This window comes from Cetorhinus maximus, unplaced genomic scaffold (genome assembly GCF_964194155.1).
Source record: "Cetorhinus maximus unplaced genomic scaffold, sCetMax3.hap1.1 HAP1_SCAFFOLD_1916, whole genome shotgun sequence".
Lineage (NCBI taxonomy): Eukaryota > Metazoa > Chordata > Chondrichthyes > Lamniformes > Cetorhinidae > Cetorhinus > Cetorhinus maximus.
In genome coordinates, this window is record NW_027597856.1 from 23,016 (window position 1) to 36,187 (window position 13,172).

The window sequence follows — 13,172 nt, forward strand, 5'->3', positions numbered from 1 at the left end:
AACAGATGGGTTATCCTGATGAGATGTTTCTGAGGAATGTTTAACTCACTCTAGACTGCATGTAACACAAAGGTGGGGCAGTTAGAGGGAAAGAGGGAGAGTCTTTTTCTTGCAGCCTGCTTCTATAAGGCACCCCCACACTCACTCTGAGAGTTTTAGCAACTAAGATGTTCAAAGAATACTTCTCCTAGGCCAGGTGCTTTTAACCAATCAGCAAGAGTCTTTAGCCTGGCAACAGCAGTTCTTTGTTAACTTACATATATAAAGTATCTCTTCCCTTTCTAGGTGTTCTCCGCTGCTAATCTATCTGTTAACCTGTGGTTTCTTGAAAAATGGCATAGTCGCAGCTCTGAATTAATATTGTAAACTTTTAAAAAATAACTCAGGAGGAAGAATGTCCAAACTTCAATGTCCTTCAAATTTTCCAGAAACAGATTCCTCACACTAATCTTTGTGTGTATATGTGTTAGTAACTTTATCTTTTCTTGGGTAACTTCCAGAGTAATAGAGTGAAATAAACTAACCTTTTGTTTTTTTTTAATAATAAGACTTTGCTGCTGCTGGGTTATTTCAAATTGAATTTCTCACTCCGCAGGTAAGAAAATACAGGGACACAGACAAATACATTGTTCATGGGCAACTTTGGGGAAACACCTTTAAAGTGTCCGTAACATAGTTCTTTGGTGGAGTTATTCACTTCCCTGTACTTTCGCCACAGTCCTCTAGATGTTTGCTTTTCAAGTATGTAACCAGTTGTTCTTTTGAAAGTTCCTACTGAATCTACCTTTATTGCCCTTTCAGGCAGCACATTCCAGATAACAACAACTCGCTGTGTAAAGATATTTCTCACCTCCCCCCTCCTGCCCCTACTTTGGCTTTTATAATTTGTAAATCACACAGGCTCCCAGTGGAAACAACAATTGCACGTTCTTGCTTCTAACCCTGACTTGCGACACAAGCTTAGTGTTACTTACAATCCACCTCGTCGGCTTCCTCTTCAGCTCAACTGTGAAGGATCCTGAAATAATATACTGGAAAAGAAACCAGTCAGAAGGCAAAATGTTTAACAGCTGGGATTGAACTGGCTGCATCAGCACAAATTCTTACTTCAAGGTCATCCAGAAACATGCTGAGGTTAACGTGACATGTAAATCACTGAGCAGATGGTGATGTCACTGGACTAGTAATCCAGAGACCCAGAGCCCTGGTGACATGGGTTCAAAGGATGGAACTTAAATTCAATGAATAAAATCTGGAACTGAAGGCTTGTCTCAGTAACGATGACCAGGACAACTACAACTGATTGTTGTAAAAACCCATCTGGTTCACTAATGTCCTTTAGGGAAGGAAATCAGCTATTCTCATCTGATCTGGCCCACATATGTCTCCACAGACCCACAGCAATGTGTTTGGCTCTTAATTGTACTCTGAAATGGCCCGACAAGCCACTCAGTTCCAGGGCAATTAGGAATGGGCAACAATTGCTGGCCTTGTCAGTGATGCACACATCCCATGCAATAAATAAAAAAGCAAGTGACACAATCCTCCTCTGCTCTGCCGCCTTTTACAATGTGGTTCCACATGAAAGCATCAGTGACTTCATTACAAATCCAACACAGTGGAACATCAATCCCACAATCTGTTGAGACTCTTATTCTTTCACCAAATCCAGGGGTGGGGGGGCTAGTGGTTCCGCTTGTCTCGTTGGGTTATCCTGGGAAATTTTTGCCTGTACCAACGCCAAAGATTTGAGGAATTTCAAGAATAAGTTAGTTTAGCACAAAGGGTACAAAGGGATTTGGAGTCTAGGGCAGTTGGATGAAGTTTGGACAGGATCAGCCAAGCTCTCGTGAATTAGCAGGCCAAGCTTGAAAGGATGAATGGCCATCTCCTGTTCCTGCCCACTGCACAGCTTTGCACTAGGTTAAAAAGGACCCGGCCAAGCCTCCAGATTTAGACAGGAGTGTGCATGCTGGCATTCCGGCTTGGTGGTCACCCTGTCTTGAGTGAACATTCATCTGCCCAGTGGGGCACTGAGCAAATTCAGCTCCCAAATTCCCATTGTGCGTTCCTGCCGTGCGAGGCTGTGCAGTGGACAGGAACGGGAGCTCAACGGCCGTTCGACTCTTCAAGCTTGGTCTGTTATTCCACCAAATCTTGGCTGGTCCTATCCGAACATCATCAACCTGTCTGAGGCTCCAAATCCCTTTGTACCCGTGTCTCGCAAATAAATCTAGCAATCTTAGATTTAACATTATTCATTACGCTATTGTCCACTGCTTTTAGTGCGAAAGGATTCAAAACTTTTGCCATCCTTTATTGTGAAGAAGCATCTTCCTAATTTCTAATTTGTAGTATCAACCTAATTTTGTTAGGAACTCTCTCTCTCTCTCTGGTTGTTTCCTTTTCTGGTAGTTCATGGGATGTGGGCTTCACTGGCTAGGCCTAATCCATCCCTAATTGCCCCCTTGAGAAGGTGGGGGGTGAGCTGCCTTCTTGAACCGCTGCAGTCCCCGTGTGGTGTAGGTACACCCACAGTGCTGTTAGGGAGGGAGTTCCAGGATTTTGTCCGTGAGGTGTAGGTACACCCACGGCGCTGTTAGGGAGGGAGTTCCAGGATTTTGTCCGTGAGGTGTAGGTACACCCACGGCGCTGTTAGGGAGGGAGTTCCAGGAATTTGTCCCTGTGGTGTAGGTACACCCACGGCGCTGTTAGGGAGGGAGTTCCAGGATTTTGTCCGTGAGGTGTAGGTACACCCACGGCGCTGTTAGGGAGGGAGTTCCAGGATTTTGTCCGTGAGGTGTAGGTACACCCACGGCGCTGTTAGGGAGGGAGTTCCAGGATTTTGTCCGTGTGGTGTAGGTACACCCACAGCGCTGTTAGGGAGGGAGTTCCAGGATTTTGTCCCCGTGTGTGGTGTAGGTACACCCATGGCGCTGTTAGGGAGGGAGTTCCAGGATTTTTACCCAACGACAGTGAAGGAACGGCCGATATATTCCCAAGTCAGGATGGTGAGTGGCTCAGAGGGGAACTTCCAGGTGGTGGGTGTTCCCCATGTGTCTGCTACCCTTGTCCTTCTAGATGGGAGCGGTCATGAATTTGGAAGGTACTGTCCAAGGAGCCTTGGTGAGTTCCTGAAGTGCATCTCGTAGATGGTACACACACTGCTGCTACTGTGCATCGGTGGTGGAGGGAGTGAATGTTTGTGGATGGGGTGCTGATCAAGCGGGGCTGCTTTGTCCTGGACGGTGTCGAGCTTCTTGAGTGTTGTTGGAGTTGCAACTCATCCAGGCAAGTGGGGAGTATTCCATCACACTCCTGACTTGTGCCTTGTAGATGATGGACAGGCTTTGGGGAGTCAGGAGGTGAATTACTCTCCGCAGGATTCCCAGCCTCTGACCTGCTCTTGTAGCCACAGTATTTATATGGCTGGTCCAGTTCAGTTTCTGGTCAATGGTAACCCCCAGGATGTTGATAGTGGGGGATTCAGCAATGGTAATGCCATTGAATGTCAAGGGGTGACAGTTAGATTCTCTCTTGTTGGAGATGGTCATTGCCTGGCACTTGTGTGGTGCGAATGTTACTTGCCACTTGTCAGCCCCGAGCCTGGATATTGTCCAGGTCTTGCTGCATTTGGACATGGGCTGCTTCAGTATCTGAGGAGTCGCGAATGGTGCTGAACATTGTGCAACCATCAGCGAACATCCCCAGTTCTGACTTTGTGATAGAAGGAAGGTCATTGATGAAGCAGCTGAAGATGGTTGGGCCGAGGACACTCCCCTGAGGAACTCCTGCAGCGATGTCCTGGGGGGTGAGATGATTGGCCTCCATCAACCACAACCATCTTCATTTTTCGCTAGGTATGACTCCAAACAGTGGAGTGTTCCCCACCACCCCGCCCGATTCCCATTGACTTCAGTTTTGCTAGGGCTCCTTGATGCAATTTTGATTAGCCCTCTCTGTAGGGGCAATAATTCTTTGTAATGCTGTCGCAATAGCTATTGCTGTCCTCATCTCACAAGACTGTGACAATTTAACCACGATATAAAGGAGAAACTGACCCAAATTCCGGTCCAAAAAGAGACGCCAGATTTTCCCGCCACTGAATAGATCAGAGATACGGACAGAGGGACGCCGAAGACAAGCTGGATAATGCCCATCAATATCTGCGTAGCCTAGAGTAAAGGGAACACAGGGAAAGTATTATTTTCCGAGACAAAAATAAAACGAGTAACCACCAAAAGCTCTGAGATATTAGGAGGCATAGGCTGTAATCTAACTCTGCTGGAGGTACTTTGGGGACAAAATTGCTGCTCGCCGATAGTGCCATTCGAGATCACGGTGAATCGCTTGCCTTTTCTTTACCAGGCCTGACTTCTATTTCCATACCAGATGAAAGAAAGAAATTACGTTAAATGTGCTGCCAGAAAGGACGGTCAAAGCAGGTTCAATCGTAAAGAGGTATTGGATAAATACTTGAAAGAGAAAATATTGCAGGATAATGGGGAAAGGGCAGGTGGTGGGGGAGGAGGAATGGGACTACTTGGATAGCACAAAGTGTGAGGTGATACACTTTGGAAGGAGTAATTTGACAAGGAAGTATTCAATGAACGGCATGACACTAGGAAGTCCTGAGGAACAAAGGGACCTTGGCGTGTGTGTCCATAGATCTCTGAAGGCAGAGGGGCATATTAGTGGGGTGGTGAAAAAGGCATATAGGACACTTGCCTTTATCAATCGAGGCATAGATTACAAAAGTAGGGAGGTCACGTCGGAGTTGTATAGAACCTTGGTGAGGCCACAGCTGGAGTACTGTGTGCAGTTCTGGTCGCCACATTATAGGAAGGATGTGATTGTACTGGAGGGGGTGCAGAGGAGATTCACCAGGATGTTGCCTGGGATGAAACATTTAAGTTGTGAAGAGAGGTTGGATAGACTTGGGTTGTTTTCGTTGGAGTAGAGAAGACTGAGGGGCGACCTGATCGAGGTGTACAAGATTATGAGGGGCATGGACAGAGTGGATAGGGAGCAGCTGTTCCCCTTAGTTGAAGGGTCAGTCTCAAGGGGGCATAAGTTCAAGGTGAGGGGGCAGGAGGTTTAGGGGGGAATGTGAGGAAAAACATTTTTACCCAGAGGGTGGTGACGGTCTGGAATGCGCTGCCTGGGAGGGTGGTGGAGGTGGGTTGCCTCACATCCTTTAAAAAGTACCTGGATGAGCACTTGGCACGTCATAACATTCAAGGCTATGGGCCAAGTGCTGGTAAATGGGATTAGGTAGGTAGGTCAGGTGTTTCTCACGTGTTGGTGCAGACTCGATGGGCCGAAGGGCCTCTTCTGCACTGTGATTCATGGGAACGGTGAGTCAAATGGCTCCATCTGTGTTCTATGAAAATCAGGCCTGGTGTAAAATGGCTGCCAATTCACTAAGAGCCTTGTTTCATGATATTGGCATAGTTCATAAGAAATAGGAACAGAAGTGGACCATTCGGCCCCTCAAGCCTGCTCCGCCATTCAATCAGATCATGGCTGATCATCTTGTGTTTCAATTTCCACATTCCCATCTAACCCCAATAACCTTTGATTCCCTTGCCTGACAAGAATCTATCTATCTATGCCTTAAAAATATTCAATGACACCACCTCCACCACCTTCTGAGGCAGAGATTTCCAAAGTCGCACAGCCCTCAGAGAGAAAATTTCAATTTCATCATGTCTCACCACACTTATATGTTATCACCCCGATCTACAAATTACCGGTAGGGGCTCAACACTTAGTAATGTATATCTGCTCTCATTATTCACACGTCTGATTTTAGCAGGGGTTGAGTGCCAATTTGGGAAATTGGGATATTTGCTGAGTGCCCCCTTGAATGGGTTCTGGAGCACTATACATCAACAGCCTCCCTGTTCAGTGAGAATCCTGAAGAACCTGCAACTGCCTGCCACAGTTATTTAGCTACTTGGTTTTTATTTATCTGACTATCCATTGCCTTCTCTCATTTTCTTTCACCTGGGAATTAGTGCTGGGGAAGTTGCTCCACAGGATTTCCAGCATGATTTGCTGCAAACTTATCCTATCAGGAGAATTAGATGGGGGGAAGAACTGGTGCAGAAGTGGCAGATTCGCCATCCATCCCAAATTACATTGATGATTTTGTACCATTGTTTAAATAAATGCATGTTTGAAACAATGAAAATAATCTTAGTCATTAGTGGAGCATCTTAAGCATGACAGCATACTTTCCACCTTAATATTAGAGCAGAGTACAAAAAGAAGCTAAATAGAAAATGATGTGTGTTGTATTTTAATATGAATATATCTGTAAGTAATGTAGAGTCATAGTCATGTGGTTTTGCTTGTGTATGAATCCAAAATTTCAAAGCGTTTTCTCAATGGTTTGGTTGTTCCATTTCTATCAGCATCATGGTTAACAAGGATCAATCAGCTCCACACTGCACAAAAAACAATCTGAAGGAACGCAACTTAAACCTCCACAGTCTAAATATCTGAAGAATCAAAAAAGTGATTACAGCACAGGATGAGGCCATTTGGCCAGTCATTTCCATGCCAGCTCTCTGCAAGTGCAACTCGCCTAGTCCCATTCCCCCACATTTTCCCCGTAGCCCCCTGGATATCTTTTCCCTTCGGGTAATGACCAATTCCCTTTTGAAGGTCATGACTGAATCTCCCTCCACCTTACTCTCAGGCCGTGCATTCCAGATCCTAAACACTCACTGCAGAAAAATATTTTCCTCACGTTACCATTGCTTCTTTTGCCAATCACCTTAAATCTGTGCCCTCTGGTTCTGGATCTTCTGCAAACATGAACAGTTTCTCCCTATCTATTCTGTGGGGGGTCGGTTAGCTCAATTGGCCAGAGGCTGATGCAGAACGCTGCCAATGGCAGGGGTTTAATCCCACTTTAATGGTTGTGTAGGTCCATGGAGGCCTTTACCCATGCTTGGTGTGGAGTGATGCCCCTCAAGATATCTGACCACCTGTCTTTCTCTAACAGAGAGATGGCAATGGTCCCACGTGGATTAGGGCTAATTACTTTACCTTACTCTGTCCAGACCCCACATGATTTTAAACACCTCTGTCAAATCTCCTCTCAACCTTCTCTTCTCCGAGCAGAACAGTCCCAGCTTCGCCAGTCTATTCTCCTAACAGAAGTTCCTCCTCCTGGAACCATTCTCGTGAATCTTTTCTGCACCTTTTCTAATGCCTTCACATCCTTCATAAAGTAAGGTGCCCAAAACTGGACACAATACTCCAAAAGAGGCCGAACCAGTGTTTTATACAGATTCATCATAGCTGCCTTGCTTTTGTACTCTCTGACCCTATTTATAAAGCCCAGGATCCCGTATGCTTTCTCAACCTGTCCTGCCACCTTCAATGATTTGTATACATATACCCCCGGGTCCCTCTGCAGCCCCTTTAGAATTGTAACCTTTATTTCATATTGTCTCTCTGCGTTCTTCCTACCAGAATTACTTCATCCTTCTCTGTATTAAATTTCATCTGCCACATGTCTGCCCACTCTACCAGCTCATGTCCTCTTGAAGCCTGTAACTATCCTTCTGTCAATACCTCTGTGTTTTGTGTCATCCTAAGTGTGAAATAAGTCAATCCTTCAAACAGTCACGACTGAACAAAGAGTTTGAAATGAATGTAAAGCCAAGGGTCGAATTGGAAATTTTAACCAGGCTGAAGATCTATCTTAGTATAAAATTCTAGGAATGAGTGGCTCTTTAACGAACGCTCGTATTGTGAGCATAGAAAAGGGTGGATGCATGTTTCATGCTTATGAAGGAAAAAGAGATGTGATGTTTACTCCCAAAGCTTTGAGTTCTCTCCTGAGAATCCACATCTCGGACGAGGCTGCAGATGTTGTGGAGTTGACTTGCACTGCCACTGGGATTCTTGTCGATTCTGGCGCCACGTGGTGAGTTTTGCCTTCAACCTTTCTCCCTTCAGCTGGACTGGGAAAAGATGGTTTCTGCGGAGAGATCAGATCAGTCATCCTTCCATTAGGATTTTCATCAATCTTGATCAAAGTATTTTGGCACGTTAGCATTTCTGAACATAATCTATAGGAGCAGGAGGAAGATCTTCTATCTGTCTCAACTCCACTTTCCCGCCCACTTCCCATATCCCCTTAATTCCCTCAGTGTTCACAAATCTCCCCATCTCCGTCTGGAATAAACTCAATGACTGAGCATCCGCAGCTCTCTGGGGTAGAGAACTCCAAAGATTCACAACCCCCTGAGTGCGGAAACTTCTCATCTCAGTCCAAAATGGCTGACCCCCTTATCCCGAGACTGTGACCCTCGCCCTAGCTCGAGACTCTCCAGATACTGGGGGAAATAGCCTCTCAGCAACTACCCTGTCAAAGATCCAAGAATGTTATATGTTTCAATGGAATCACTTCTCATTCTTCTAAATGAGCTGATAGGCCATTTTACGTAATCACTGTGTTAACTCCAAGCATTTCCATTTAGTGTGGTTGATTCTGTGCCTTTTAACTCCAAGAAGGTCACTATACATGGTGGTATTGAGTTGGTGATTCTCAGTACAGTGCTATATCTGACCGTGCCTGACCAATACAGAATCCCCATGATTAACATCCTGGGGGTTATCATTGGTAGTATAACGGTCTGGCACATATAGGGTTAATGTGCGACTCAGTACAGTACCCTCCACACAGTGATGTAAGAGACACATGACCTGCACCCAGGGTGAATCTAGTGTTGGGACAGAGCCGTATGTACCAGCAAGCATGGAGACTGCTCCTAGCTTGGACCCTGTATATTTGTAAATAGTTCTAAGATTTAGTAAAGACTTATAGTTAACTGATGTATGACCAAGAAGGCTACTTCAGACCTACCGAGCTGTAACAAACACCGTCAACACCATTGACCAGAAACTGAACCGGACCAGCCATATAAATACTGTCACTACAAGAGCAGGTCAGAGGCTGGGAATCCTGTGGAGAGTCACTCACCTCCTGACTCCCCAAAGCCTGTCCACTATCTACAAGGCACAAGTCAGGAGTGGGATGGAATACTCTCCACTTGCCTGGATGAGTGCAGCTCCCACAACACTCAAGAAGCTCGACACCGTCCAGGACAAAGCAGCCCCGCTTGATCGGCACCCCATCCACAAACATTCACTCCCTCCACCCCCGACGCACAGTAGCAGCAGTGTGTGTACCATCTACAAGATGCACTGCAGCAACTCACCAAGGCTCCTTAGACAGCACCTTCCAAGGGCAGCAGACACATGGGGAACACCACCACCTGGAAGTTCCCCTCCAAGCCACTCGCCATCCTGACTTGGAAATATATGGGTCATTCCTTCATTGTCGCTGGGTCAAAATCCTGGAACTCCCTTTCTAACAGCGCTGTGGGTGTACCTTCACCACACGGGACTGCAGCGGAGAGTGACTTACCTTCACGAAGGCAAATCAGGATGGGAAATAAAAGCTGGACTTGCCAGCTACACCAACATCATAGCAATTAAGAAAAGTAAAACACTGAACTGAAAAAAGACAACATGACCAAAACGATCAGAGATGTCGCTGGAAAATGGTTGAAAGTAGTTAAGTCTCTGTGTTTAGTTCAAATTGTCACCCAAAGAGCCAGAAAGGGATAAAGAGCGGGTGTATTTCTAAATTACGAGACTAACAGTTCAAATGCAAGGATGGAAGAATAATCTCACCTGCAGCTGCTGAGGACTTTGCTGGGGTATAGCTGGTGCGAGCCTGGTAAAATGAGGAGTTGGCGTTGTCACTGGCTCTGGTGCTGATGTTAGCATCTCCAAGGCATTGGCAGGCACTGGGTGTTCCTGAACAACTGGCTAGAAGAGGGAATTGACAGTGTTACACCTTTTTTTAAATAGCATAAATGACGGAAAACTCCAAACATGTGCTAGCCCTGTATCTTACCTAACACCAAGTCCTTTTCATCTATTATGTCCCCGCCGCCCCTATTGAGTTTTCTGACCTACACTGGCTCCCAGTCCAGCAACAACTCCACTTTAAAATTCTCAAACCTTGGGCTCAAATTCCTCCATGGCCTCACCTCTGTAACTCCACCAGCCCCTACACCCCTCCCTATCTCTGTAACCTCCTCCAGCCCCTACAACCCCTCCCTATCTCTGTAACCTCCTCCAGCCCCTACAACCCCTCCCTATCTCTGTAACCTCGTCCAGCCCCTACACCCCTCCCTATCTCTGTAACCTCCTCCAGCCCCTACACCCCTCCCTATCTCTGTAACCTCGTCCAGCCCCTACACCCCTCCCTATCTCTGTAACCTCCTCCAGCCCCTACACCCCTCCCTATCTCTGTAACCTCCTCCAGCCCCTACACCCCTCCCTATCTCTGTAACCTCCTCCAGCCCCTACACCCCTCCCTATCTCTGTAACCTCCTCCAGCCCCTACAACCCCTCCCTATCTCTGTAACCTCGTCCAGCCCCTACACCCCTCCCTATCTCTGTAACCTCCTCCAGCCCCTACACCCCTCCCTATCTTTGTAACCTCCTCCAGCCCCTACACCCCTCCCTATCTTTGTAACCTCCTCCAGCCCCTACAACCCTCCCTATCTCTGTAACCTCCTCCAGCCCCTACAACCCTCCCTATCTCTGTAACCTACTCCAGCCCCTACAACCCTCCCTATGTCTGTAACCTCCTCCAGCCCCTACACCCCTCCCTATCTCTGTAACCTCCTCCAGACCCTACAACCCTCCCCATCTCTGTAACCTCCTCCAGCCCCTACAACCCTCCCTATCTCTGTAACCTCCTCCAGCCCTACACCCCTCCCTATCTCTGTAACCTCCTCCAGCCCCGCACAACCCTCCCTATCTCTGTAACATCCTCCAGCCCCTACACCCCTCCCTATCTCTGTAACCTCCTCCAGCCCCTACACCCCTCCCTTATCTTTGTAACCTCCAGCACCTACAACCCTCCCTATCTCTGTAACCTCCTCCAGCCCCTACAACCCTCCCTATCTCTGTAACCTCCTCCACTTGCCTGGATGAGTGCACCTCCAACAACACTGAAGGAGCTCAACATCATGCAGGACAAAGCAGCCCCGCTTGATCGGCACCCCATCCACAAACATTCACTCCCTCCACCACCGACGCACAGTAGCAGCAGTGTGTGTACCATCTACAAGATGCACTGCAGCAACTCACCAAGGCTCCTGAGACAGTACCTTCCAAACCCACGATCACTACCATCTCGAAGGACAAGGGCAGCAGTCACATGGGAAACACCACCACCTGGAAGTTCCCCTCCAAGTCACTCACCACCCTGACTTGGAAATATATCGGATGTTCCGCCACCATTGGCGGCCGTGCCTTTAGCTGACTGGACCCTAAGCTCTGGAATTCCTTTCCCAAACCTCTCCACCTTTCTCTTCTCCTTTAAGACACTCTTTAAGACCTCCCTCCTTGACCAAACCTTTGGTCATCTGTCCTAATATCTCTTTACATGGCTTGGTGTTAAATTTTGTTTGATTCTGCCTCCTGTGAAGTGCCTTGCAAAGTTTCACGGGAGAGAACTGCGATACTATATCAAAGTGATCAGGCCAATAGGGAATGTTACCCATTAATGCCAATTGTCAACTTGGCTGAGTTGGTGGACTCGCTGGAGTTGGAAGGTTGTGAGTTAGATGTCCCCCCCACCATGACCTGAATCAGTAATCTAGGCTGACACTCCAGTCATGAGGGAGTGCCGCACGGTCAGAGGTGTTGACCTTTCGATAGTCCTGCCTGCCCATTTAAGGTAAAGGTTACAACAAGCTGCATTTATCTAGCACCTTTAATGTAATAAAACATCCAAAGGAGTGTTTATCAAACAAAATTTGACACCAAGCCACATAAAAAGATAAAGCTTGGTCAAAGAGAGGGGATTCTTAAAGGAGGGGGAGAGAGAAAGAAGTGCAGAGAGAGGTTTAGGGAGGGAATTCAAGCCCTTCAGACAAATGCAGCTGAAGGCATGGCTACCAACGATGGAAATTGGGGATATCGGCCATAGCATTGGAGGAAAGTGGAGATTTTGGAGGGTTGCAGGGCTGGAGTGGCCTAAGGCCATTGTTGAAAAAAGGATGAGAACTTTCAAATGGAGGGCAGCACATGGTCATTCCTAATATACAGATACTGAGAGGGGGCCAAGAAGGGGCAGTGGTGTGGATGAACAGTGGGCAGACGCCTAGTGGTGCAAAGCGGCTGTCTTCTGCAGATTACAGGACATGCTTTTCTGGAAGATTTCATGTGCTTACATTGAACGTTAGGTGTTGCGGCTTGGGTGAGTTTGGCGGCGCAGGGACAGCATCAGGGTTTTGCACTGCTCCGGCATTCTCTATGGCTTGTGGTGGAACGTCACTGGTCCAGTTGCCTGCAGTAGGATCATCCATGCTGTAAAATCATTAATAGAAAGCAACAGGCTTAATAAACTTTCTTTCTTCTACAGTGCTTATTAAATGAAGTTAATCTTCACAGAAGAGTGCCTTAATTGAGGCTGCAGGAAACAGAATTTTAACTGTCATATATGCTCCCTTTGAGGTGTAAGTTCAACATGATATATGCACATTGTAACTCCTAAAACACTCAAAAATATCTTGCATACTAATAATAGATAGAGTGGGTAAGATATTGGCATGGATGGAAGGATTTGGAGATTGGCTCGCTAATAGGGAACAGAGAGTAGGAATAAATGGGTCTTTTTTTGGTTGGTGGGATGTGATGAGTGGTGTGTCACTGGGATCAGTGCTGGGGTCTCAACTGTTTACAATTGATATAAATGACTTGGATGAAGGGACAGATGGTATGGTTGCCAAATTTGCTGATGACACAAAGATAGTGAGGAAAATAAGTTGTGAAGAGGACACGAGAGGCTACAAAAAGATATAGACGGGTTAAGTGAGTGGGCAAAGATTTGGCAAATGAAGTGTAATGTGGGAACAAGTGAAATTGTCCATTTCGGCAGGAAGAATAAAAAAAGAAGCAGACTATCTAAATGGCGAGAGATTGCAGAGGGATCAGGGTGTCCTAGTGGATGAATCACAAAAGGTTAGTATACCAGTATAGTAGGTAAGTTATTTAAGGAAGAATGTAAATGCATTGGAAGCAGTTCAGGAAAGATTTACCAAGCTAATATTAGGAATGGGTGG

The 13,172-nt window shown here is 46.6% G+C and overlaps 1 protein-coding gene across 1 annotated transcript in view; it reads right to left on the minus strand.

The window, feature by feature from the left end:
* LOC144676790 (uncharacterized) overlaps positions 1-12,416 on the minus strand; it is a 28,292-nt gene extending 15,876 nt beyond the window's left edge. The window contains exons 1-5 of the mRNA XM_078537113.1: positions 12,282-12,416; positions 9,721-9,858; positions 7,835-7,999; positions 4,062-4,175; positions 975-1,031 (exon numbers count right to left, since the gene is read on the minus strand). Coding sequence (XP_078393239.1) covers positions 975-1,031; positions 4,062-4,175; positions 7,835-7,999; positions 9,721-9,858; positions 12,282-12,416 — 609 coding nt within the window. The remainder of the gene's footprint in view (positions 1-974; positions 1,032-4,061; positions 4,176-7,834; positions 8,000-9,720; positions 9,859-12,281) is intronic.
* Between the last annotated feature and the right edge of the window lie 756 nt (positions 12,417-13,172).